The 27,096-nt window shown below is 37.5% G+C and overlaps 1 protein-coding gene across 2 annotated transcripts in view; it reads right to left on the bottom strand.

The window, feature by feature from the left end:
• The window catches only part of LOC101392488 (guanylate-binding protein 6-like), a 28,220-nt gene extending 9,043 nt beyond the window's left edge, over window positions 1–19,177 (bottom strand). Inside the window, exons 1-5 of one of the 2 annotated variants that reach the window (XM_087447919.1) lie at window positions 18,919–19,177; window positions 5,337–5,550; window positions 4,403–4,530; window positions 1,753–1,862; window positions 1,356–1,552 (exon numbers count right to left, since the gene is read on the bottom strand). In XM_087447919.1, coding sequence (XP_087304045.1) covers window positions 1,356–1,552; window positions 1,753–1,862; window positions 4,403–4,530; window positions 5,337–5,526 — 625 coding nt within the window. In that variant the 5' untranslated portion in view covers window positions 5,527–5,550; window positions 18,919–19,177. Of the gene's footprint in view, window positions 1–1,355; window positions 1,553–1,752; window positions 1,863–4,402; window positions 4,531–5,336; window positions 5,551–10,126; window positions 10,450–18,918 lie in introns of those variants that run through there. The other variant, XM_087447913.1, reaches the window with a different exon arrangement.
• Between the last annotated feature and the right edge of the window lie 7,919 nt (window positions 19,178–27,096).

Below are 27,096 nucleotides of genomic sequence, written 5' to 3'. Positions count from 1 at the left end.
AGAGCATGAAAACACGAATGCATAAAGATATATGCACCCCTGTGTTCATTGCAGCATTATTCACAATAACCAAGACTTGAAAGCAATCTAAGTGCCCATCAAGGGATGAATGGATAAAGAAGATGTGGTATATATACACAATGCAATACTACTCAGTCATAAGAAACGATGAAATCCAGCCGTTTGTGACTACATGAATGGACATTGAGGGTATTATGCTAAACAAAATAAGTCAGAGGAAGAAGATCAAATACCATATGATCTCAGTCATAAGTAGAAGATAAAAACACCAATAAACAAACACATAAAGACAGAGATTGGATTGGTGGTTACCAGAGGGGAAGGGGGTAGGGAGGAGGGTGAAAGGGATGCTTAGGCACATGTGTGTGGTGATGGATTATAATTAGTATTTGGGTGGTGAACATGATGTAACCTATGCAAAAATAGAAGTATAATGATGTACACCTGAAATTTATATAATGTTATAAACCAATGTCACTGCAATAAAAAAAGAAAAGGATGTCACCACTAATCTATAAACTCTTTGAGGTAAAGGACTATATTTGATTTGACAGCATTGCTCTTCTGCCTAGCCAAATTCTCAATAAATGTTTTGAGAAAGCATAAATATAAACATGAAAGCAAGAATTAATAAATCAGAATTGATATTTCTCTCAAGGTTCATCAGATACACATCCATATAATTGTAACCCTTAAAAATAATTTATCGCTTTGAAATTAGAGCATGGGTAAATATGTGGGAATTAAGATAAAGCTATGATATTGAAAGTAAACTGGATGTTCTAATAATTATCAGAAATATTGCAAAGGCATAGACTGAAAAGACTTACTTCTTCAGGTTTATTTAGCACACAAAGACATTTTTGTAGATGATATATCCATGCAGACATTAGATAGTTATATCTGTATGTCAGAAGGATAATATCTAAGTGCATGAAAGATATTTTTTCTTTAGATAAGCTTTTCCTTGTAATTTCAAATCTAACAAGTATCTGGTCCATTGTTTTCCTCAACACAGAAAAGCAGAAGCCAAATTAGGGAACACAAGTGTCTGGCCTTTAGAAAGTTTTAGGACTCATTGTAATCTGTATGCTAAGTTACAAATTGTATACAGGATAAATTGATTTTGAATCATCTTACTCTACTTTAGGCTCTACTTTTCTTAAATGAACTTAAATTTCTGTCTCTAGAGCTTTCCAACCCACCTTCCAGTCACCATTTCTACAGATTTTGATCTAGTCTCAATTACAAATGCAACTCCAAAGATGATAGACAGTGTTTAGGAGATCCCACCCTCTATTGGACTATCCACTGCCCAGGCCATGCTCTGATACCTGGAATCAGCTTCAAGGCATTCTCCAGGTACTCATCTTCTGTGATATGGCGACCATTTAACTTCAGCTCTAAGGTGAAATCCCGAACAGCCCAGATAAAGTCTGGAAAGAAACTCACAAACTCTGTGGAATCTTCTACTTCATCAGGTCTTGGGCAGGACTTTGCCCTGATGAGTTCTGTGAGCTCCGTCACATAACTAGGATGTAGTTAAGGAAAAGAAACTCCCTACCTACAATTCCCACATTTCTCTAAGAAAAATGTATTATGAGTAGTATCTTTTGCCCTGGGTCCCTTCTGCTCCACCAAATGCAACTAAGTAACAGGGAAAAAGCAACCAACTCCATCTTCATTCCCCAAAACTCAATGAAACCGGGTGGTTAGTTCCTGGAAGGATACTGCAGCTGCTCCAGGGCCTGGTGGTTGATGGTGCTCATGCTGTTATAGACAAAGCTGCTACACAGAAGCACGGCCAGGGCAAAGATCCACGAGTCATTCTTAGGGTCGCCCTAGAAAGCACATTCGAGCAAGAGATTTAGGAGTTTATTCTTTAGAGATTCATTCGGACACTTACTCCATCAGTTTTTCATTTATTATTTTACCTAACATACTCACCATGCAAAGAAATAAGTTGAAGACTGACATAAATACAGACATCAGCTTTGACAACTACAAGGACATTTTTGTGATTGTGATTTTGTTGTATATAAAAGGATTCTAATCTTCATAAGCCTTTCTTTTTCCTCAATTGGATGAAATAAAATAACATAGAGAAACTAGTACTGTACCTGGTGTATAATTAGCTATTTAATGATGAGTGTTGGCACTTACTCATTCTACACAAATTTATTAATCATAGGCCATATAAAATATACCACAGTTGGCATAACTGAGTATTCAAACTATATCCAGTCAATAAATGTTTATATAAAGCTACTAAATGTTTCCTACTATTCTTAGATTTAAAAAAGCAAAGTTAAAAATTACAATTGTTACTTTCAAGATGACTATTTCAAAGCAATGACAAACATCTATAACAATGATTGCAACAAAGATGACATTATCTATAAAGAGTTTACATCTTAGTAAGGTATATAAGCAGTGAAACATTTAGTTATAGTATTAAATTAAAATTTAGAAGCCTATCAAGGAAGAACAGAGCTATGAAAGTTGGAGAGCAAGCGTATGATATGCAAGCCACCTTGAAGTCTTGAGTCAAGTGTTAAAGAATTGGTAGAATGTGGACCTGAAGCAATGAAGGTGATCTAGCAGGTAGAAAGACCCACAGAAGCAAAAATAGAGATGGTAGCATACAGCAGACTCTTTGAAATAAAAATAGAGTTATTTGATTTGACTGTAGCAGAGGGTAGGTGCTGAAGTTAAGGCAGAATGGTAAGCGCTAGGGTAGCCTGATGAACAAACAGCCCTAAAGGCCAGACTAGTTTGTTTGTACAAATTGCATCATTGTCTAAACAATAGCATAATCCAGAAATTATTTCTACTATAAACAGTGTGTAAAGTTGTTCATTAGAGTAAATGTAAAACCTGAGATTTCTGCTTAGAAGACTCCAAATGGGAGTTTGGGGGGAAAATAATCTATTCATTATTTTTCCAAACCTCAATTTTTTTTAAGTAATCAATTAGCAGAAGAAGAAGTGGCATTTATGACAAACAATAAATTATTTAGACAAGACTATATCATTGTTCGATATACGGCTTTAAAAATAAACACAATTTCTAACTACCATTTGGGCAGAAATGGAGAGCTACAGAAATTTGGATACTATTTCCAAATAAGTCTCAAAGTAAGGCAAAAAAAGAGAGTACATTTATTTCAACCATTAGTAGAAAGCTAAAATACCAAAAATCCATTTTAAAATGTTTGTTTTAGGACAAACACGCTTTTCTAGAACCACTGTATTCAGAGGTGTCTCAAAGCTTTCCAGAATGCTCTGTGGATAGTTGATGAACTTCAGCATAAGAAATGTAAAACTGGGGGCCGGCTGGTGGCGCAAGCGGTTAAGTGCGCGCGCTCAGCTGTGGCGGCCCCGGGGTGCGCAGGTTCGGATCCCAGGTGCGCACCGACGCACTGCTTGGCAAGCCATGCTGTGGTGGCAACCTATATAAAGTGGAGGAAGATGGGCACGGATGTTAGCCCAGGGCCAGCCTTCCTCAGCAAAAGAAAAAAGAGGAGGATTGGCAGATGTTAGCGCAAGGCTGATCTTCCACACAAATAAAAAAAAAAAAAAGAAATGTAAAACTGACTGTTTACTCCAACCCTCAAATACACACATCATCTGGTAGCTCAGAAGGTGAATTAGAAATCTTTCCTCACCCCGGGCTGGAGTTGATGTTTCTCCTCTCTCCTCCCAAGGCACCCTTATGCTTAACTGTATGTGGTAGAAACTGTGATGTACTGCCTGGAGCACCTTTCAAGACTGAAGGGCTTGTTTCCCCAGCTGTCGGAAGTGTGGATGGAAGACAGCCCTCAGGTGTCGGTCCTCTTAATTAGAAAGGCTTCCAGAGCAGCCTTTCAATGATGTAACAGCACATTTGTCCCAACTCAGGATAATTCAAATGGGCCGCTCCAGCCACAGAGCATCCATGTAATTGACAGAAGTCAAGGATTGCAGTGCAGTGCAATTTCTTCCTCTCTGCAACCTGCTTTTTTCCCAATTCATTAAACCTGACTACATATGTATGGTCTTCTCAACTGGACTGAAGACTCTTTGAGGGCAGGACCTTTACTTTGGTCACTAATATCTACAGTACTAAGCCCAGAGGCTTGGAACTCAGCTATTGAATAATTATTTATTAAAATAAATCAAATTATTCACCCAGTGCCAAGAAACAAAAGATTTTATCTATATGTCATGATATCTTATCTTACCTAGAAGTAAGAGTCAAAAACCTCAAAGTTTGCCTCATTTCCTACAGTTGAATTTCTAGCTTTTACAAACAGATCACAGGAGTTAAATTACAAAGGATCATGAAGCGATAAGGAGACAATCTAGAATAAAAAGGATCCGTCTGTGACTCTCTGCCTTACCTTTTCCACATCCCCCAGGCCCTCAGTGTCCAGAAGAACCAGGGTGTGGTTCAGCTTGGAGGGGTGAGGCACACACCACATCCAGATACCCTTGGTTTCAGACTGCACAGTAGAGCCCAGAGGGAAACCTGCAAGAGAACAGGAGAAAGCAACATACAGTGACAGCAGATAATCTAAGCAGCCAAAGGGCTACAAAGTCAGACTTGATGGAATCTAAGTACCCTAGCATACAAGCTGGTGCTTTCTCTATTTTGTCAAGAATGTCCTACTTTATGTGTCAGCTATTTCAGGAAGGAGGGAATGTTAACTGTGAGAATAATGCCAAGCAAGGGCTCAAGATGGAGACTAAGAGGCATCCATGAATAAGAGTAAACATAGGACACTAATAACCATAACAAGAACATATCAAAATAATGGTGAGGTTCAAAGAAAGAAGTGGATTGAAGAGAGACATGGAAAGGGAAAAGTGCAAAAAGGAAATTGAAGTTATATTTTTTCTAGACAGTAATGAAAAAAAAAGAGGCAGGGTAGCCAGGGAAAGATTTTTATGACGATAGATATTCAAATATTTTATATGTTGATGAGAATAGAAAATATTATGATAGAGTTTCAAACATTTTATACATTCATGAGAATAGAAAAGCAAAATGTGTTTTGAGAAGAGGAGATGCAATTGCAAGAGCCCAGTGCTTCCGCAGGTAAAAGAAGGTAGGATCCTGAGCATTAGTAGGAGAGATTTTCCTTAACAGGAGTAATACAAAGGATATAGTAATAGATTACAGTAAGGTAGTAATGTAGAGGTGAGAATTGGAATTAGACGGTTGGTTTATTGAGAGGAGTTTGATTCTCCCTTCATGGGACCAGAGAAGAACATTAAGAAAGACAGATATACCTAGAGTCAAGCAATTGGCTCCTGACCCAGTACAACACTCACCATCATTCTGGCCTGCAAGACGGTTCATCAAGTAGGATTTACCCGTACGATACAGTCCTACAATGGCCACCACCACCAATGGTTGAGAAATCTTTTCAAGAATCTCTATAGCTTTCTGGTTCACTGACAGCTTCTCATTGTTGTTTTCCACCAGACAAATGGGGGCCATCATGTTGGGTCCAGATGCCATGGCAATCTGCCAACCTAGAAGAGCCTCCAAGTAGAAGTAAGATTACAAAATCATTCTCTGACGCAGTTACCCAAAGCAGCTATCAACATAGTACTGGGTGAGACTTCTGTACTTTCTATGAGACCAAATGTAACCTAGAATTAACATAATGCAAAGGGCTTCCTCCATCATTCGCCCAAATCTCTGATGATGTTAGTGATGAAACATAGAGTATTATCATTCTCAAAAGTTTTAATTCAATAATTGTTGAATTATTTACTTCAAGTAATTGTCCAATTACTAGAACAAAAACCTCAAATAATTGTTATTATATACTGAGGGCCTACAATGTACGAAGCCCCATGATACATAACTTACATTCCCAGCTACACTGATACTTAGAAGAACCTGCAAGTTAGAAATTATTATACCCACTTTGCAAATGAGATAAATGAGATAAGTGAGGCTGAGTGAATAAGTCATAGATCCAGGATTAAAAGCCTAGACATTTTAGCAAAATGGCAGACTAGAAAGCTCTAAGCTCTTGTTTCCCCAAAGAGACATCAAAAGCAACCAAAATATTGGCTAGAATAACCTTATAGTAGTTCTGTAAAACATTCAGAGGTCTAAAGCAACCAAGCAAACACCCATTCAAGAAAAAGCCACATTCAAAATGGTAGGAAATTCTGTGGTGTTTTTGCTTATTCCTGGCCCACACACTCCCCAGTGTGGTGTGGTCTTTGTCTGGATGAGGTGGCAACCCAGTTCTCAGTTCCCTCCCTTGACCCAGAGGGAATAGAACAGACCTTATTTACAATATTCTATCCTGTCTAGGGTCTACCTCTTCACACCTCACGTGGATCTCAGGCAGGAGTTGGGAAGGGGGAGGTAGTGGCATAACTTGAATATCAGGTGGAAAGAAGCAGTGGGCATTGCTCAGGAAAACTACAGAGAGATGGATCCACAGATGCCTAGGGCAACAGAATACCAGTGAAGACACAAAATATACCATCTAATACAGGAGCCCAGTTCCCAATTTCCTCCTTCAAACTGGATGGAGCAGAGAAGACATTATTTACAATGTTCTAACCTGTCATGAGCTGCCTAAAGATCTCTGTTTTACCTAATTTGGATCTCGGGCAGGGAAAAGCAGTGGGCATTGCTTGGTAAAGCTGCAGGGAGACTGACTTGTAGACATCTGCAGCAAGACATTATGGATGTTTGATATTGTGATGTTAAAAATATATATATATATATAGTCTTTGTCCCTGTTGCTGGCATACAGCTCCTAAAACCCTTGTAATTTCCAAAGTAATGATAATGTCATAAAAGACGTGAATCAGGGGCCAGCCTGGTGGCACAACCGGTTAAGTGCACGCGCTCCGCTGCAGTGGCCTGGGGTTCGCCAGTTCGAATCCCGGGTGTGCACCAACACACCGCTTGGCAAGCCATGCTGTGGCAGCGTCCCATACAAAGTGGAGGAAGATAGGCATGGATGTTAGCCCAGGGCCAGTCTTCCTCAGCAAAAAAAAAAAAAGAGGAGGATTGGCTGATGTTAGCACAGGGCTGATCTTCCTCACAAAAAAAAAAAAGACACAAATCAACAAATGCAAGAAGCTCAACAAACTCTTAATAGGATACATTTATAGAGACCCATGCTGAGACATATTGTATCAAACTGTCAAAAGACAAAGAGAGAATCTTGAAAGCAACAAGAGAGAAGTGACTCATCACATGCAGTAAGATTATCACCAATTTCCCAGCAAAAACCTTGGAGGCCAGAAGGCAGTGGAATGGTATATTTAACGTGTTGAAAGGTGGGGAAAAAACATGTCATAGAATACTATTTCCACCAAAACTGTACTTCAAAAATGAGGTAGAGATTGGGGCCGGCCCGGTGGTGTAGTGGTTAAGTTTGCATGCTCCGCTTCAAGGTTCACAGATTCAGACTCCAGGCATGGCCCACCCACCACGTATCAAGCCATGCAATGACAGGCATCCTACATATAAAGTAGAGGAAGATGGGCATGGGTGTTAGCCCAGGGCCAATCTTCCTCAGCACAAAGAGGAGGATTGGCAACAGATGTTAGCTCAGGGCTAATCTTCCTCACAAAAAAAAAGAGGTATAGATTAAGACATTCCCAGATAAACAAAGGCTGAGAGCATGTCTATGTGAAAAGTGAAAAAGCCACACACAGTCCCATGGAAGATGTATGCTCAGAAAACACCTAAAAAGACTTTGAGGTTTCTCCTTAGGTTAACCCCAATTCTCAAAACCAAGGACCATCTAATTAGTAAAAGTCTTCCTTGGCACAAAACCAATATGCAAAGAATGGAAAATGTGGCTGTTTTTATAAATGCCCTATTTTCAACCACAATAAAAAAATCAGAGGACAGGGAAAGAAAAAGAAAATAAATTATGGCTCATTCAAAGGAAGGAAATAAAGTGGCAGAAAATATCACTAATTATTAGGGAAATGCAAATCAAAACTACGGTGAGACATCACCTTATACCTGTCAGAATGGCTGTAATTACCAGAACAAAAAAATACCAAAGGTTGGAAAAGATGTGGAGAAAAGGGAACCCTCATACACTGCTGGTGGGGATGCAAACTGGTACAGCCACTGTGGAAAACAGTACAGATACATCTCAAAAATTAAAAATAGAAATACCATATGATCCAGCTATCCCACTACTGGGTATTTATCCAAAGAACTTGAAATCAACAATTCAAAGACATTTATGCACCCCTATGTTCATTGCAGCACTATTCACAACAGCCAAGGTGTGGAAGCAACCAAAGTGTCCTTCTATGGATGAATGGATAAAGAAGTGTGTGGTATACATACACAATGGAATACTACTTGGCCATAAAAAAGGACAAATCTGTGCTATTTGCAACAACATGGATGGACCTTGAGGGTATGATGTTAAGCGAAATAAGCCAGACAGAGAATGACAAACACTGGATGATTTCACTCATTTGTAGAAGATAAACACGTGGATAAAGAGAACAGATTAGTGATTACCAGAGAAGAAGGGGGTCGTGGGAGTAGGCGAAAGGGGTAATGGGTCACATATGTATGCTTCCAGGTAAAAATTGGACTACTGGGGGTAAGCATGATGCCATCTTTTCAGAAATTGATAAATAATAATGTACACCTGAAATTACACAATGTTATAAAACATTATGACCTCAATGTAATAATTGAAAAAGAAAAGATGAATCTAATATGGTCAAAAATACAGGCCCTAACCTCAAAAAGTAATTAAATTTAAAAATAATAATAATAAAATAAAATAGACTTCCCATTAAAAAAAAAACAAAACCAGCTCTATCAATTAGTACTTGTGTGGCCTTAAACAGGCAGTGTCACCTAAGTTTTTAAAATGATTATAGGGGTAATGTGAGTAAAAATATAGGTGCAGCCTGGAGGACGTTTTGATAATAAAATTAGGTACTATAAGCTTATATCTTAGCATAGCATGCAACACAAAATACAATTTCAGTATATGTTTGTTGAATTAGGTGGAGATTAATCTACAATAATTTCATTGAGCAAATTGATCCATTAGTTTATGCATTTCAACAGTATCTGTAAACTTTAGATTACTAAGAAACAAGGTCTACAGATAAAATTTTTGTCAGAAAAAAACAGTAAGCAAGTCAAACACACAGATCCTGCAACATCTTCTTTCGTCTGATTCTTTAGTCTGGGAAGAAAAGAACATGGAAGTAAAACATGAGCCTCTAACAGCTACTTTATAATCACTGCTGGAATTGTAAGTCCCCTCTTCAGAGTGAAGATGAAAGGCAGCTGTAGGAAGATGTGACAGTAACAACTTTATAAATACCAGATCTGTGATTTCTTAGCTATGAATGAGCCACAGAACTTTTCGCTTCAAATAACAAAGTGTAGCTATTTGATCCTGTTCAGGACTGGTTTTCAAAATTTGATCTACATAAGAATTATCTGAAGGGATTGGTAAACCCAGATTCTATATGTTTAACAAATGGTAGAAGTGATTCCAATGTTTCTATGAAAAACAAACCAATAAACACCAGGAAGAGAGAAAGACAGAGAGAGAGGGAATGAAAGAGACAAGAGGGGTGGCCAGAGAGAGAATTTTCACTAGATAGTTATTTTTAACTAATAAAGATCAGCGATGTGGGGAAGAAATTCATTTCTACGTAGAGATTTACAGAGCTCTCACTCTGACTTTCTTAAGTATGACTAATAGAAAGATTAAAAAGAAATTTTCTCTTTAGGTTATAATAGCCTGTAAGCTCCTTGATGGAGATGGTCTTGTTCTGTGCATTCTAATGTTAGCCACAGGCAGACTCCCACGGGGGCTTTTCCACTCCGCTTGCTGCTGCCCTGAGCTGCGGTTCAGGAGGCAGCACTTCCAGGGAAACACGGTGTGTCTGGCTGTCACTTTGCAGCTGCTACTGGTCCAAATGGAGAAGCTTAGCTTCCCCAGAAGTAAAGCCAGCCACGGACCCCTGCAGTCCAGACAATAGGCAACCTGCCTTTCCTGCCCATTCCTCGGTTGTCACTTTGAATCAAAAATCAAGAGTTTAGTCGAAGATGAAGTTACATGTAATTAAGATGGACATACCTGTTCCACGGCACCACGGGTCCAAGACAGTTCTGAATTGCCTCTCACCCCTTGCTCACTTGCTCCTTCCACCTCTGTCCCTCCTTTATAAAAGCTAAAACAGACTGAGGATACTAGTCATTTCTACCGCACATGGTGTGATAGAACTGAAATTGAAAGTAAAAGTAACTGGTATTTTTAGTTAGCAGGGGCATTCTGAACCAGCCATTTACAGCACGAATATCGGTGTTTGGTGCAGGGTGAGAGGAAGTGAGAAAAGTCCACGAGGACTCAACGGCCACGATGTAGGAAGCACATTCCACCAACTTTCCTTTGTCCTCCCCATCTTGGAAGGCTTTCGTGGCCTCTCTTCTTGATACATCTCTCCCAGTTGGCTGAAGTGTCCTCGGCACACAATAAACCAGAAAACTCATGGCACAAATGTAAGAGAAGCTGTATAAACCAAGAATATTTCAAGCATTTTTCTCTTGGTAGGATTCCTCAGTACTTTTGATAGTGAAGAGCTTTTAACATTTTAAATATGTTCCCTAATATATATATACATTTAATTAAACAATTATCTTTTACAATAAAATAATTAGAAAACAAAGAAAAGTGAAGATAAAAATGAATAACCATTAATTGCATTATGCAGAGGTAGACACTTTGCTCAGCATTTTTCTACTTCTCCAACACACAGACCAACTCCTAACATAGGTATTTCCCTTCTTCAGAAATTTAGCCAACTGGCCCAGTTTCAAAGGAGTTTATTCAGTTGGATAAGAAAGTGACCCGGTGTGCATGTTTGTGAGGAAAGAAATGGAGCAAGTGTATAATAGGAAAATGAGAGGTGCAGTGGGGAGATGCCTGAGGCAGCTGGACTGTGTGAGGATGAAGGGAGTTCTCCTCCCTCCTCCTCCACTTCTCCAGTTACCTCACCATTCTCCTTGTCTATGGAAACTTTTTCATAAAGGGGCAGATAGTAAATATTTCAAGATTTGCAGGCCATGGGGTCTCTGTCACAACTATTCAGCAAGAGCATTCATAAACAATAGGTAAACCAACGTCTGTAGCTGCATTCCAATAAGACTTTATTTACAAAAGTGGGCAATGGGACAGACGTAGCCTATGGGCCATAGTTTGCTCATCTCTGGTTTAGGTAAATGTGATGCTACTACATACTAGGTGTTATCACCACCCCATGTATCATTGTCTTACAGGTCAATGGTCCAATTCCAGAATATCAATCTCAATGTCTGCTTCTAGGGCCATTTGGGTCAAACAGTATATAAAAAACCTTGTTTTGGTGGTGCAGAGATATGTAAAAGGAGTATGTTTACTCCATCTGTCTCAGCATCATCCAAGTGAGTTCCTGCCGGGGTGCCTGGGCCACGCATCCACATGTCTGCATAACTAGTTGTCTAACTCCCAACAACATAGCACTGCCAGTAGCTCCTAGATAGGCCAAAGAGAAATAAGTGGTGAGGGAATATAGTCAGTGGTAATGAGGAACAGGCTGGTTTGCTTGAGGGGGAGGGGACATTCACCCAGGTGTGCAGGCCTCTATGAGTGAGCGAGGAAGCCTAACATTTTGGTACATGTCAAGGTGATGTCAGCTAGACTGAGTGGGCTGGGCATTGGTGAAGTTTATACAGACCTTTAACAGGTAGTTCTTCCTGCATTTGCTAGACATGGCCTTTCCATCCCAAGCACAGATTAAGAAAAAATATGATTTTATATATAGAAAACCCTAAAGAATCCACCAGAAAACTTTTAGAAGTAATAAACGAATATGGTAAAGTTGCAGGATACAAAATCAACATACAAAAAATCAGTTGCATTTCTATACACTAACAACGAAATAGCAGAAAGAGAAATTAAGAATACCATCCGATTTACAATTGCAACAAAAAGAATAAAATACCTAGGAATAAACTTAACCAAAGAGGTGAAAGAGCTGTACATGGAAAACTATAAAATATTGCTGAAAGAAATTGAAGAAGACACAAAGAAATGGAAAGATATTCCGTGCTCTTGGATTGGAACAATTAACATAGTTAAGATGTCCATACTTCCTAAAGCAATCTATAGATTCAATGCAATCCCTATCAAAGTTCCAACAACATTTTTCACAGAAATAGAACAAAGAATCCTAAAATTTATTTGGAACAACAAAAGACCCTGAATAGGTAAAGGAATCCTGAGAAAAAAGAACAAAGCTGGAGGTATCACACTCCCTGATTTCAAAATATACTACAAAGCTATAGTAACCAAAACAGCATGGTACTGGCACAAAAACAGACACACAGATCAATGGAATAGAATCAAAAGCCCAGAAATAAACCCACACATCTATGGACAGCTAATCTTTGACAAAGGAGCCAAGAACATACAATGGAGAAAAGAAAGTCTCTTCAACAAATGGTGTTGGGAAAACTGGATAGCCATATGCAAAAAAATGAAAGTAGACCCTTACCTTCCACCATACACAAAAATTAACTCCAAATGGATTAAAGACTTGAATGTAAGACCTGAAACTATGAAACTTCTAGAAGAAAACATAGGCAGTACGCTCTTCCACATTGGTCTTAGCAACATATTTTCAAGCACCATGTCTGACCAGGCAAGAGAAACAATAGAAAAAATAAACAAATGAGACTACATCAAACTAAAAAGCTTCTGCACAGCAAAGGAAACCATCAACAAAACGAAAAGACAACCTAACAATTGAGAGAAGATATTTTCAAACCATACATCTGATAAGGGGTTAATCTCTAAAATATATAAAGAACTCATGCATCTCAACAACAAAAAAACTACCAACCCAATTAAAAAATGGGAAAAAGACCTGAACAGACATTTCTCCAAAGAAGATATACAGATGGCCAACAGACACAGGAAAAGATGTTCAAAATCATTAACTATCAGGGAAATGCAAATCAAAACTACAATGAGATATCACCTCACGCCCATCAGAATGGCTATAATTAACAAGACAGGAAACAACATGTGTTGGAGAGGATGTGGAGAGAAGGGAACTCTCATACACTGCTGGTGGGAGTGCAAACTGGTGCAGCCACTATGGAAAACAGTATGGAGATACTACTCAGCCATAAGAAACAATGAAATGCAGCCATTTGTGACAACATGGATGGACATTGAGTGTATTGTGCAAAGTGAAATAAGTCAGAGGGAGAAGGTCAAATACCGTATGATTTCCTTCATTAAGTAGTAGATAATAACAACAATAAACAAACACATAAAGACAGAGATTGGATTGGTGGTTACCAGAGGGGAAGGGGGGAGGGAGGAGGGCAAAAGGGATAATTCGGCACGTGTGTGGTGATGGGTTGTAAGTAGTATTTGGGTGGTGAGCATGATGTAATCTATGCAGAAATAGAAGTATAATGATGTACACCTGAAATTTATACAATGTTATAAACCAATGTTACTGCAATAAACAAAAAATTAAAATAAATAAATAAAGAGAAAAAATATTAAGAAAAAAAAAAAGAAACAACATAGTTCCTGTGAATGCAGCACAAGGCTATACCTAAGATATAAAGGCTTGTAGACACTGCCACCATCTGGTCAAATTCATAATATATCCAGTAGTACATGAATGAGTGAATTTCCCTCTGAAAAGTGCTTTATATCAATAAAGAATTTATAGAAATTTGATCATAATAACACATGAACCCACATACACAAATATATCATATGCATGAAATGATAATTTTGCCCCTATATATTTCTTAACATAAATGCTGATATAATGTAGTTTCTTTAAAGGTTAATTTAAATGATGAGAGAAGTAGTAAAGTCTTAAGCTCCTATGGAGAGAATGTGTTTCTACCTGGGTTCTTCCTCCCAGGAAAAGAGACTTGGATGCTTGCGGTTTATTTCAGAAATGGTAACAGGAAGCCAGACAAAGGGAGAAGGGTGAAAGCAAGAGTAAAACAGGGGAAATGGAAAAATCAAAAAAGTGAATTACTGAGCTGGTGACCATTGTGGGGAACTGGAGATCAATCTCAATAGAAGAACTGAAGAACTATTTAAAATGCATGTCATAATTGTCCTCTGAATGGCACTATGGGGATTGATCCAACAACTCATGTTTCCCATTGATTGAGAGTTACGAGATGGCTCTTAAACATCCCTAAACTTACATGCTGTGCTTGTGCAAAGTGGGCTTCTATTCACAGCTTGAAGAAAGCCTGAGAGAGAATAGGAGAAAGACACTTGAGGTAGGACAGAGCAGTATGCTGACTGTCTACCATGACTGCACTGCTACAATAGGTTTGAGAATAGGGGCAAGAGTCAAAATGAGCAGACAATAAGTATTGGAAATAACTGAAGCCTAGGAATTGGGAAATATGACCTAACATGAATAATCTTTTCAGACAAAGCCTTGTCCTGAAGACAACTTAAAATTCTGGATTAAGAAAAAGTTTATGGAGTGACATCAGCAACACAGCACAGTGAGCTGTTCCCTTTATCTCTCCCCCTTTGAACTACAACTAAATGGACAATCATTGACAAATGGAGGAAACCCACACAGCACAACAGGATGCCTGAGAGACCTAGGCAGCTATACATCTGAAGATGGATGGACTGCCCCTCCAGGAAGTGGTGGAGATAGGTGAGCATTCCCCTGTCCTTCCCCAGCAGCCCTGTGCATGCACATGAATGATTTCCTGGCTGGTGCTAGTGCCCATAGTGCCACTGCATCCAGAAAGCGTGAACGTGCTCAGGGAAACTGTAGGAAGAGGCAGCAGCACCCCTTAGCCTGATCGTGATCACTTTCCCAGCAGTGAGAGAGGCCATCGTGCCACTGTGTCCTCAGGGAGTGGCCCAGGCTCAGATCCCACAAGGAAGCCCACCCACAAAGCACAGTGCCCAGCGTGACCCTAAGAGGCTGTGGCAGATCTATACACACACCTGGATACTCTCCTGGCCAGCCCAAGTGCCCATAGTACCCACACAACTTTCAGCAGATGTGGTGGGATCAGAAACACAGCTTCTGCTTCCCCCTAGTGGTAGCAGTTGGAATCTGTGACCTAAGACTACCACAAATGCACTGACAAAAGATTAGTTTATCAAACATCATGAGAAACTACAGCAACAATTCAGACCAGAAGGAAAATGACAATTCTCCAGAAACCAATCCTGAAGGCACAGAAATTTACAATCTAAATGACAGAGAATTCAAAATATCTGTCATAAAGAAACTCAACAAGTTAGAAGAAAACTCAGAAAGACAGTTCAGTGACTTAGGAATAAAATTAATGAGAAGAAGAAATATCTCACCAGAGGTTGAAACTATAAAAAAAAACAAGCAGAAATTCTGGATATGAAGAACACAATTAATGAGACAAAAAATAATCTAGAATACTTAAAAAGTAACACCGATGTAATGGAGGAAAGAATTAGTGACTTGGAGGATAAAAACAGAAAAGCTACAGGTGGAGAAGGAAAGAGAATTAAGCTTTAAAAAAATGAAGGAATTCTTAGAGAAATATCTGACTCAGTTAGGAAAAGCAACATATGGATTATAGGTATTTCAGAGGGAGAAGGGGGTAGAGAGTTTGCTCAAAGAAATAATAGCTGAGAACTTCCACAACCTAGGGAAGGAACCAGATTTACAAATACATGAGGCTAATAGAATGTCTAATTATGTCAATACTAAAAAACCTTCTCCAAGGCATATAATAGTAAAACTGGCAAAAGTCAATGACAAAGAAAAAAAAGGGCAACAAGGCAGAAGAAAACAACGAACAAATGAACCCCTATCAGGTTTTCAGTGGATTTCTTGGAAGAAACGTTACAGGCTAGGAGAGAATGGAATGACATATTCAAAATTCTGAAAGACAAAAACTTTCAGCCAAGAATACTTTATCCAGCAAAAATATCCTTCAGATCTGGTGGAGAAATAACAGGTTTCCCAGATAAATAAAAGCTAAAGAGTTCATTGCCACAAGACCCAGACTACAAGAAATGCTCAAGAAGGCCTTCATGCCTGAAAAAAAAGATAAAGGGGATATAGCCTTGAGCAAGGAGAAAAATAGGTTGACAAAATCAGAAAAATTGCAGTTCTCTATCAGAACAGGTTAGCAAACACTTAATTATAACATCCAAGACAAAGGGAAGGAAAACACCAAAAATATATATAACCTCATCACTTTAACCACAAACTCACAACACAAGATGGAATAAGTTGTGACAATAATAATTTGAAGGGGAAGAGGAAAGGGATGGAATCGACTTAGTCTAAGGAAATAAGAGGCCATCAGAAAATGGACTATCTCATCTATAAGTTTTTTTAAACAAACTTCACGGTAACCACTAAACAAATAATCAGAACAGAGACACATATGATATATAAAGAGAAAATTAAGGAAACCATCATACAGATCTACCAAACTGAATTGGTAGTCCAAAACACACCAGACAAGAAACAAAGGAAATACAGAACTGGAAAATAAGTGATAAAATAGCAACATTAAGCCCTCATATATTAATAATCACTCTAAGTGTAAGTGGATTGAATTCTCCACACACATAGAGTGGCAGGATGGAATAAAAAACAAGACCAAACAACATGCTGCCTCCAGGAAACACAGCTCAGCTCTAAAGACAAACACAGGATCAGAGTGAAAGGATGGAAGACAATACTCCAAGCTGATGGCAAACAAAAGAAAGCAGGTGTTGTCATATTTATATCACACAAAGTAGACTTCAAGATAAAATAAGTAATGAGAGACAAAGAGGGACAATATATAATGATAAAAGTGATGCTCCACCAAGAAGACATATCACTTATAAATAAATATGCACCCAAAGTAGGAGCACCAAAGTACATAAAGCAACTATTAACAAACCAAAAAGGAGATATTAACAACAACACAATAACAGTAGGGGATTTTAACATCCCACTTACATCAATGGATAGATCATCCTATCCACAGAAAGTGAATAAGAAAATAGCGGACTTAAATGAAAAATGAGACAAGATGGACTTAATAGATATATAGAGAGCACTCCATCCAAGCACAGCAGAATACACATTCTTCTCAACCACACATGGAACATTCTCAAGGATAGACCATCAGTTGGGAAACAAGGCAAGCCTCAATAAATTTAAGAAGATTGAAATCATATCAAGCATCTTTTCTGACCATAATGCTATAAAACTAGCAATCAACTACAAGAAAAAACTGGGAAAGTGACAAAGATGTGAATATTAAACAACATGCTCCTGAACAACCAACGGATCATTGAAGAAATTAAAGGAGACATCAAAAAATATCTGGAGACAAATGAAAATGAGAATACACCATACCAACTCATATGGGATGGAGCAAAAGCAGTCGTGAAAGGGAAACTTATAGTAATACAGGCCCATCTTAACAAACAAGAAAAATCTCAAATAGACAATCTTAAACTACACCTAACAGAATTAGAAAAAGAAGAACAAAGCCCAGAGTCAGCAAATGGAGGGAAATAACAAAAATAAGAGCAGAAATAAATGAAATTGAAATTAAAAAAAAAAAACAACAGTAGAAAGGAACAATGAAACTAAGAGCTGATTCTCTGAGAAGATAAACAAAATTGACAAACCCTTAGCCAGACTCAAGAGGAAAAAAAGAGAACCCTAATAAATAAAATTAGAAATGAAAGAGGAGAAATTACAATGGATACCATAGAAATATGAAGAATTATAAGAGAATACTATGAAAAATTATATGCCAATAAATTGGACAGTCTAGAAGTGGAAAACTTCTTAGACTCATACAACCTCCTGATGATGGAACACTTCCTAACACGTTCTATGAGGCCAACATTACCCTGATACCAAAGCAAGACAAAGACAATACAATGAAGGAAAATTACAAGACAATATTGCTGATGAACATAGATGCAAAAATCCTCAACAAAATATCGCACACTGAATACAGCAATACATTAAAAAGATCATGCACCATGATCACGTGGGATTTATCCCAGGGACGCAGGGATGGTTCGACATCCACAAATCAATCAATGTGATACACCACATTAACAAAACAAGGAATAAAAACCACACAATCATCTCAGTAGATGCAGAGAAATCATTTGACAAGATCCAACATCCATTTATGATAAAAACTCTCAAGAAAATGAGTATAGAAGGAAAGTACCTCAACACAATAAAGGCCATTATATGATAAACCCACAGCCAACGTCATACTCAACAGTGAAAAACTGAAAGCCATCTTCTGAGAACAGGAACAAGACAAGGGTGCCCACTCTTGCCACTTTTATTCAACATAGTACGGGAGGTTTTGGCCAGAGCAATTAGGCAAGAAAAAGGAATAAAAGGAATCCAAATAGGCAACAAATAAGTGAAACTCTTGCTGTTTGAAGACGACATGATTTTATATACAAAAAACCCTAAAGAATCCATCAGAAAACTATTAGAAATAATCAACAACTACAGCAAATTTACAGGGTACAAAATCAACTTACAAAAATCAGTTGCATTTCTTTACTCTCACAACGAACTAACAGAGAGAGAACTCAAGAATACAATCCCATGTAGAATTGCAATAAAGAGAGTAAAATATCTATGAATAAATTTACCCAAGGAGGTGAAAGACCTATACAATGACAACTATAAAACATTATTGAAAGAAATGGAAGGTGACATAAAGAAATGGAAAGATATCCCATGCACATGGATTGGAAGAATAAACATCGTTAAATGTCCAAACTACGTAAAGCAATCTACAGATTCAATGCAATCCCAATCAGAATCCTAATGACATTCTTACAGAAATAGAACAAAGAAGGGCTGGCCCAGTGATGTATTGATTAAGTTCACGTGCTCCATTTCAGTGGTCCAGGGTTTGCAAGTTCAGATCCCAGGTGCGGATTGACACACAGTTTGTCCAGCCATGCTGTGGTGGCATCTCCTATAAAGTAGAGGAAGATGGGCATGGATGTTAGACCAGGGTGAATCTTCCTCAGCAAAAAGAGGGGGATTGGCATTGGATGCTAGCTCAGGGCTAAGCTTCCCCACAAAAAATAATAATAATAAAAATAAATAGAACAAAGAATACTAAAATTCATATGGGGCAACGAAAGACCCTGAATAGCAAAAGCAATCCTGAGAAAAAAGAACAAAACTGGAGGCATCACAATCCCTGACTTCAAAATATACTACAAAACTATAATAATTATAACAACATGGTACTGGTACAAAAAAAAAAAAGACACACAGATCAATGGAACAGAATTGAAAGCCCAGAAATAAAACCACACATCTATGGTCAGCTAATCTTCAATAAAGCAGCTAAGAACATACAAGGGAGAAAGGAAAGTCTCTTCAATAAATAGTGCTGGAAAAACTGGACAACCACACATAAAAGAATGAAAGGAGACCATGTTTTTGGCCATACACAAAAATTAACTCAAAATGGATCAAAGACTTGAAGGTAAGACCTGAAACTATAAAACCCCTAGAAAAAAATATAGGCAGAACACTCTTTGACATTGGTCAAAGAGGGATCTTTTTGAATTCCATGTCTACTTGGACAAGGGAAACAAAAGAAAAAATAAACACGTGGGACTGCATCAGACTAAAGAGCTCCTGCAAAGTAAATGAAACCAGGATCAAAATGAATAGACAACCCACCAGCTGGAAGAAAATATTTGCAAATCATATATCTGACAAGGGATTGGATCTCCATAATATATAATCTCCATAGTATATAAAGAATACACACAACTGAACAACAAAAAAACAAACAACCTGATCAAAAAAATGGGCAGAGGGTATGAACAGGCATTTTTACAAGAAAGAAATACAGATGGCCAATAGGCACATGAAAAGATGTTCAACATCACTAATCATCAGGGAAATGGAAATCAAAACTACACTAAGATATCACCTTATACTCATTAGAATGGCTATAATCACCAAGACAAAAAATAGCAAATGTTGGAGAGGTTGTGGAGACAAGGGAACACTCATTCACTGCAAGTGGGAATGCAAACTGGTGGAGCCCCTATGGAAAACAGTATGGGGATTCCTCAAAAAATTAGAAATAGAAATGCCTTATGATCTAGCTCTCCCACTACTGGATATTTACCCGAAGAACCTGAAATCAACAATCCAAGGAGGCTTATGCACCCCTATGTTCATTGCAGCATTATTCACCATAGCCAAGAATTGGAAGCAACCCAAGTGTCCATTGATGGATGATTGGATAAAGAAGACATGGTATTCTATATGTATTCTATATGTATAATGGAATACTACTCAGCCATACAAAAGACAAAATCGTCCCATTTGAAACGACATGGATGGACCTGGGGGGTATTATGTTAACCAAAATAAGCCAGACAGAGAAAGACAAACACCATATGATTTCACTAATATGTGGAAGATAAACTAACACATGGACAGAGAGAACAGTTTGGTGGTTACCAGGGGGAAGGGAGTTGGGGAGAGGGCACAAGGAGTGAAGGGGAGCATTTATATGGTGACTGATAAACAATAATGTACAACTAAAATTTCACAATAGTAAAACTATTATGACATCAATAAAAACAATTACAGCAGAAATATGAAATAGAGACTAAAAAAATAGAAACAATCAATGAAACTAAGAAATGGATCTTTGAGAAGATAAACAAAATTGACAAACCCTTAGCCAACTCACTAAGAAAAAAAGAGAGAAGGCTCAAATAAATAAAATTAGAAATGAAAGAGGATACATACAAAGGTAACCCTATAAGGCTATTAGCTGACTTTTCAGCAGAAACCTATGGGCTAGAAGAGAGCAGCACAATATATTTAAAGTGCTAAAGGAAAAAAACCTACAGCAACCAGGAATATTCTACCCAGCAAGGTTACCATTCAGAATGGATTCCCAGATAAGCAAAAATTAAAGGAGTATATCACCAAGAAACTAATCCTACAAGAAATGTTAAATGAACTTATTGAAGGGGGAAAAAGACCACAAATAGGAAAAAATTAGCTATTTCCAGATGAGAGGGTAATGGATACACAAACAAAAAAATGAGGTTAGATAGGATATCAAAAACATAAAATGTGGGAGGAGGGGAGTAAAAGAGTAGAGATTTTGTTTTTTTATTTATTTTGTGTGTGTGTGAGGAAGATCCGCCCTGAGCTAACGTCCATGCCAATCCTCCTCCTTTTGCTGAGGAAGACTGACCCTGAGCTAACATTCGTGCCAATCTTCCTCCACTTTATATGGGACGCCGCCACAGCATGGCCTGACAAGTGGTGTGTCGGTGCACACCCAGAATCCGAACCTGGGCTGCCAGCAGCAGAGTGCTAGCACTTAACCATTATGCCACGGGGCTGGCCCCAGAGTAGAGCTTTTAGAAAGAGGTCAAACTAAAAAGACCGTCAACTTAATTTAGATTGCTATATATGTAGGTTATTATATATGAACCTCATGGTAATCACAAACCAGAAACCTATAATAAATACACAAAAAACTAAGAGAAAGAAACCCAAACATAATATTAAAGAAAGTCATCAAACTACAAGGGAAGAGAGCAAGAGAAGAAGAAAGGAACAGAGAAGATCTACTAAAACACTGAGAAAAAAAAGTAACAAATGGCAATGAGTACACACTTATCAATAGCTATTTTAAATGTCAATGGACCAAATGCTCCAATCAAAAGGCATAGAGTGGCTGATTGGATAACAAAACAAGACCCATATATATGCTGTATACAAGAGATATTTCAGACCTAAAGACTCTCACAAACTGAAAGTGAAGGATGGAAAACGATACTCCATGCAAATGGCAATGAAAAGAAGCTAGGGTAGCAATACTTATGTCAGACAAAATAGACTTCAAAACAAAAACTGTAACAAGAGACTAAGAGGGGCACTAAGTAATGATGAAGGGAATAATCCAACAAGAGGATATAACACTCGTAAATATCTGTGCACCCAACAGAGGAGCACCTCAATATAGAAATCAATATTTAACAGACATAAAAGGAGAAAAAGACAGTAACACAATAATAGTAGGGGACGTTAACACTCCACTTACACCAATCGATAGATCATCCAAACAGAAGATCAATAAGGAAACGTTGGCCTTAAATGACACACTAGACCAGATGAACTTAGTCTATATGTACAGAAGTTCCCTCTAAAAAATGAAGAATACACAATCTTTTCAAATGCATATGCAACATTCTCCAGGATTGATCACATATTAGGCCACAAAACAAGTCTCCAAAAATATAAGAAGATTGAAATAATACCAAGCATCTTTTCTGACCACAATGATATGAAACTAGAAATCAACTATAGGAAGAAAATCAGAAAAGCCACACATATGTGGAGATTAATCAAAATGCTACTGAACAATGACTGAATCAATGAAGAAATCAAAGGAGAAATAAAAAACATACCTAGAGACAAAGGAAAATGAAAATATGACATGCCAGAATTTATGGGATACAGCTAAGGCAGTTCTAAGAGAGAAGTTTATAACAATAAAGGTCTACCTCAACAAACAAGAAAAATCTCAAATAAACAATCTAACAGTGTACCTAAAAGAACAGGAAAAGGAAAAAACAATAAAGCCCAAAATCAGTAGAAGGAGGGAAATAATAAAAATCAGAGCAGAAATAAATGATAGAGACTAAAAAAAAAACAGTAGAAAAAATCAATGAAACCAAGAGCTAGTTCTTTGAAAAGAAAAACAAAATTGATGAAGCTTTAGCTAGACTCACCAGGAAAAAAGAGAGAAGGCTCAAATAAATCAAATCAGAAATGAAAGAGGAGAAATTACAACGGACACCTCAGAAATACAAAAGATTATAAGAGAACACTATGAAAAGCTATGCACCAACAAATTGGATGATCTAGAAGAAATGGATAGATTCTTAGAATCATGCAATCTTCCAAAACTGAATCAAGAAGAAATAGAGAATCTGAATAGACCAATCACCAGTAAGGAGATCAAAATAGTAATCAAAAACCTCCCAAAAAATAAAAGTCCAGGACCAGATGGCTTCCCTCGTGAATTCTACCAAACATTCAAAGAAGACTTAATACCTATCTTTCTCAAACTCTTCCAAAAATTTGAAGACAAGGGGAAGCTTTCTAACTCATTCTACAAAGCTAACATTATCCTGATACCAAAACCAGACAAGGACAACACTAAAAGGAAAATTACAGGCCAATATCACCGATGAACATTGATGCAAAAATCCTCAACCACATACTAGCAAATCGAATACAACAATACATTAAAAGGATCATACAATATGATCAAGTCAGATTTATTCCAGGGATGCAGGGATGGTCTAACATCTGCAAATCAATCAAGGTGATACACCACATTAATAAGATGAAGAAGAAAAATCACATTATTATCTCAGAAGATGCAGAGAAGGCATTTGACAAGATACAGCATCCATTTATGATAAAAGCTCTGTATAAAATGGGCATAGAAGGAAAGTACCTCAACACAATAAAAGCCATATATGACAAGCCCATAGCTAATATCATTCTCAATGGTGAAAAACTGAAAGCTATCCCTCTAAGAACAGGAAGCAGACAATGATGGCCACTTTCACCACTCTTGTTTAACACAGTATTGGAAGTCCTAGCTGGAGCAATCAGGCAAGAAAAAGAAACAAAAGTGATCCCAATTGGAAAGGAAGAAGTGAACTGTCACTATTGCAGATGACATGATTTTGTATGTAGAAAACCCTAAAGAATCCACAAAAAAACTTTTAGAAATAATAAATGCACATGGCAAAGTTGTGAGATACAAGACCTACATACAAAAATCAGTTGTGTTTCTATACAATAACAGAGAAGTAGCAGAAAGAGAAATTAAGAATACAATCCTATCTACTATTGTAACAAGCAGAATAAAATACCTAGGAATAAACTTAACAAAAGAGGTGAAAAATCTGTACACTGAAAACTGTGAAACAGAGTTGAAAGAAATTGAAGAAGACACAAAGAAATGGAAAGATATTCTGTGCTCTTAGATTGGAGTAATTAAGATAGTGAAAATGTCCATACTTCCTAAAGCAATCTATAGATTTAATGCAATCCCTATCAAAGTTCCAACAACATTTTTCACAGAAATAGAACAAAAAACCCTAAAATTTGTATGGAACCAGGAAAGACCCAAATAGCCAAAGGAATCCTGAGAAAAAAGAACAAAGCTGGAGGTATCACACTCCCTGATTTCAAAATATATTACTAAGCTATAGTAAGGAAAACAGCATAGTACTGGCACAAAAACAGACACACAGACCAATGGAACAGAATCACTGCCCAGAAATAAACCCACACATCTATGGACAGTTAATTTTTGACAAGGGAGACAAGAGCATACAATGGATAAAGGAAAGTGTCTTCAATAAATGGTGCTGGGAAAACTGGACAGCCACATGCAAAAGAATCAAAGTAGACCATTATCTTACACCATAAACAAAAGTAACTCAAAATGTATTAAAGACTTGACTCTAAGACGTGAAACCATGAAAATTCTAAAAGAAAACATAAGTACACTTTTTGACATCAGTCTTAGCAACGTATTTTCTTTTTTTTAATTGTTAGTTTATTGCAGTAACATTGGTTTATAACATTGTATAAATTTCAGTTGTATATCATTATACTTCTATTTCTGCATAGATTACATCATGTTCACCACCCAAATTCTAATCACAACCCATCACCACACACCTGTGCCGAACTATCCCCTTCGCCCTCCCCCCTCCCCCTTCCCCCCTGGTAACCAGCAATCCGATCTCTATCTCTATGTGTTTGTTTGTTGTTGTTATTATCTACTACTTAATGAGGGAAATCATACAGTATTTGACCTTCTCCCTCTGACATTTCACTTTGCGTATTACCCTCAATGTCCACCCATGTTGTCACAAATGGCTGGATTTCATCGTTTCTTATGGCTGAGTAGTATTCCATTGTGTATATATACCACATCTTCTTTATCCATTCGTCCCTTGATGGGCACTTAGGTTGCTTCCAAGTCTTGGCTATTGTGAATAATGCTGCAATGAACACAGGGGTGCATGTATCTTTACGCATTGATGTTTTCAAGTTCTTTGGATAAATACCCAGCAGTGGAATAGCTGGATCATATGGTAGTTCTATCCTTAATTTTTTGAGGAATCTCCATACTGCTTTCCATAGTGGCTGCACCAGTTTGCACTCCCACCAGCAGGTTATTCACAATAACCAAGACTTGGAGGCAACCTAGGTGCCCATCATGGGACGAATGGATAAAGAACATGTAGTATATATACACAATAGAATAATATTCAGCCATAAGAAACAATGAAATCCAGACATTTGAGGGTATTATGCTAAGCAAAATAAGTCAGATGAAGAAAGTCAAACACCATATGATCTCACTTAGAAGTAGAAGATAAAAACAACAAACAATCACATAGAGACAGAGATTGGACTGGTGGTTACCAGAGGGGAAGGGGGGAGGGAGTGGGGGTAAAGAGAAGGTTAGGCACATGTGGGTGGTGACGGATTGTAATTAGTCTTTGGGTGGTGAACATGATGTAATCTACATAGAAATCAAAATATAATGATGTACACCTGAAATTTGTATAATGTTATAAACCAATATTACTGCAATAAAAAATAAAAGAAATGAAAGAGGAGAACTTACAACAGATACCACAGAAATACAAAGAATTATATGAGAACACTATGAAAAACTGTATACCCATGAATTGGATAACCTGGAAGAAATGGATAAATTCTTAGACTCATACAACCTCTCAAAACTGAATTAAGAAGAAATAAAGAATCTGAGTAGACCAATCACAAGTAAAAAGATTGAAAAAGTAATCAGCAACCTCCCCCCAAAAAAAGTTCAGGACCAGATGGCTTGTCTGGAGAATTCTACCAAACTTTCAAAGAAGATTTAATACCTATCCTTCTCAAATTATTCAAAAAAATTGAAGAAGATGGATTGCTTCCTAACTCATTCTATGAGGCCAACATTATCCTGATACCAAAACCAGACAAGGATGACACAAAGAAGGAAAGAAAGAAATTGAAGAAGACATAAAGAAATGGAAAGATATTCCATGCTCGTGGATTGGAAGAAAAAACATAGTTAAAATGTCCATGTTACCTAAAGCAATCTACAGATTCAGTGCAATTCCAATCAGAATCCCAAAGACATTCTTCATGGAAATAGAACAAAGAATCCTAAAATTTATATGAAACAAGAAAAGACCCCAAATAGCCAAAGCAACCCTGAGAAAAAAGAACAAAGCTGGAGGAATCAAAATCCCTGACTTCAAAATATACTACAAAGCTATAGTAATCAAAACAGCATGTAGTGGCACAAAAACACACACACAGCTCAAGGGTACAGAATTGAAAGCCCAGAAATAAAACCACACAGCTATGGTCAGCTAATCTTCAACAAAGGAGCCAAGAACGTACAATGGAGAAAGGAAAGTCTCTTTAATAAGTGGTGTTGGGAAAACTGGACAGCCAAATGTAAAAGAATGAAAGTAGACCATTATCTTTCACCATACACAAAAATTAACTCAAAGTCCATGCAGAAATAGAAGTACAATGATGTACACCTGAAATTTTTGCAATGTTATAAACCAATGTTACTGCAATAAAAAAAAAAAAAAAATTCATATACATATTCCATGTGTTAGTTTGCATATGTGTAGATAAATGACTGAAAGGATATTTATTGAATCATTAAAAGTGATGATCTGGAATAAATAAATAAACAATTATTTATTCTGTGTAAAAAAAAAAAAAAATGGATTAAAGACTTGACTGTAAGACCTGAAACCATAAAAGTCCTAGAAGAAAATATAGGCAGTACACTCTTTGATATTGGTCTTTGCAGCAGCTTTTCAAATACCATGTCTACTAAGGCAAGGGAAACAAAAGAAAAAATAAACAAATGCGACTACATCAGATT

The sequence above is a fragment of the Ceratotherium simum genome, chromosome 2, assembly GCF_057802395.1.
Source record: "Ceratotherium simum simum isolate JZ-2026a chromosome 2, ASM5780239v1, whole genome shotgun sequence".
In the NCBI taxonomy this organism is placed as follows: domain Eukaryota; kingdom Metazoa; phylum Chordata; class Mammalia; order Perissodactyla; family Rhinocerotidae; genus Ceratotherium; species Ceratotherium simum.
The sequence above is the reverse complement of the archived record's forward strand: the minus strand, read 5'-3'. Positions and strand labels throughout refer to the sequence as shown.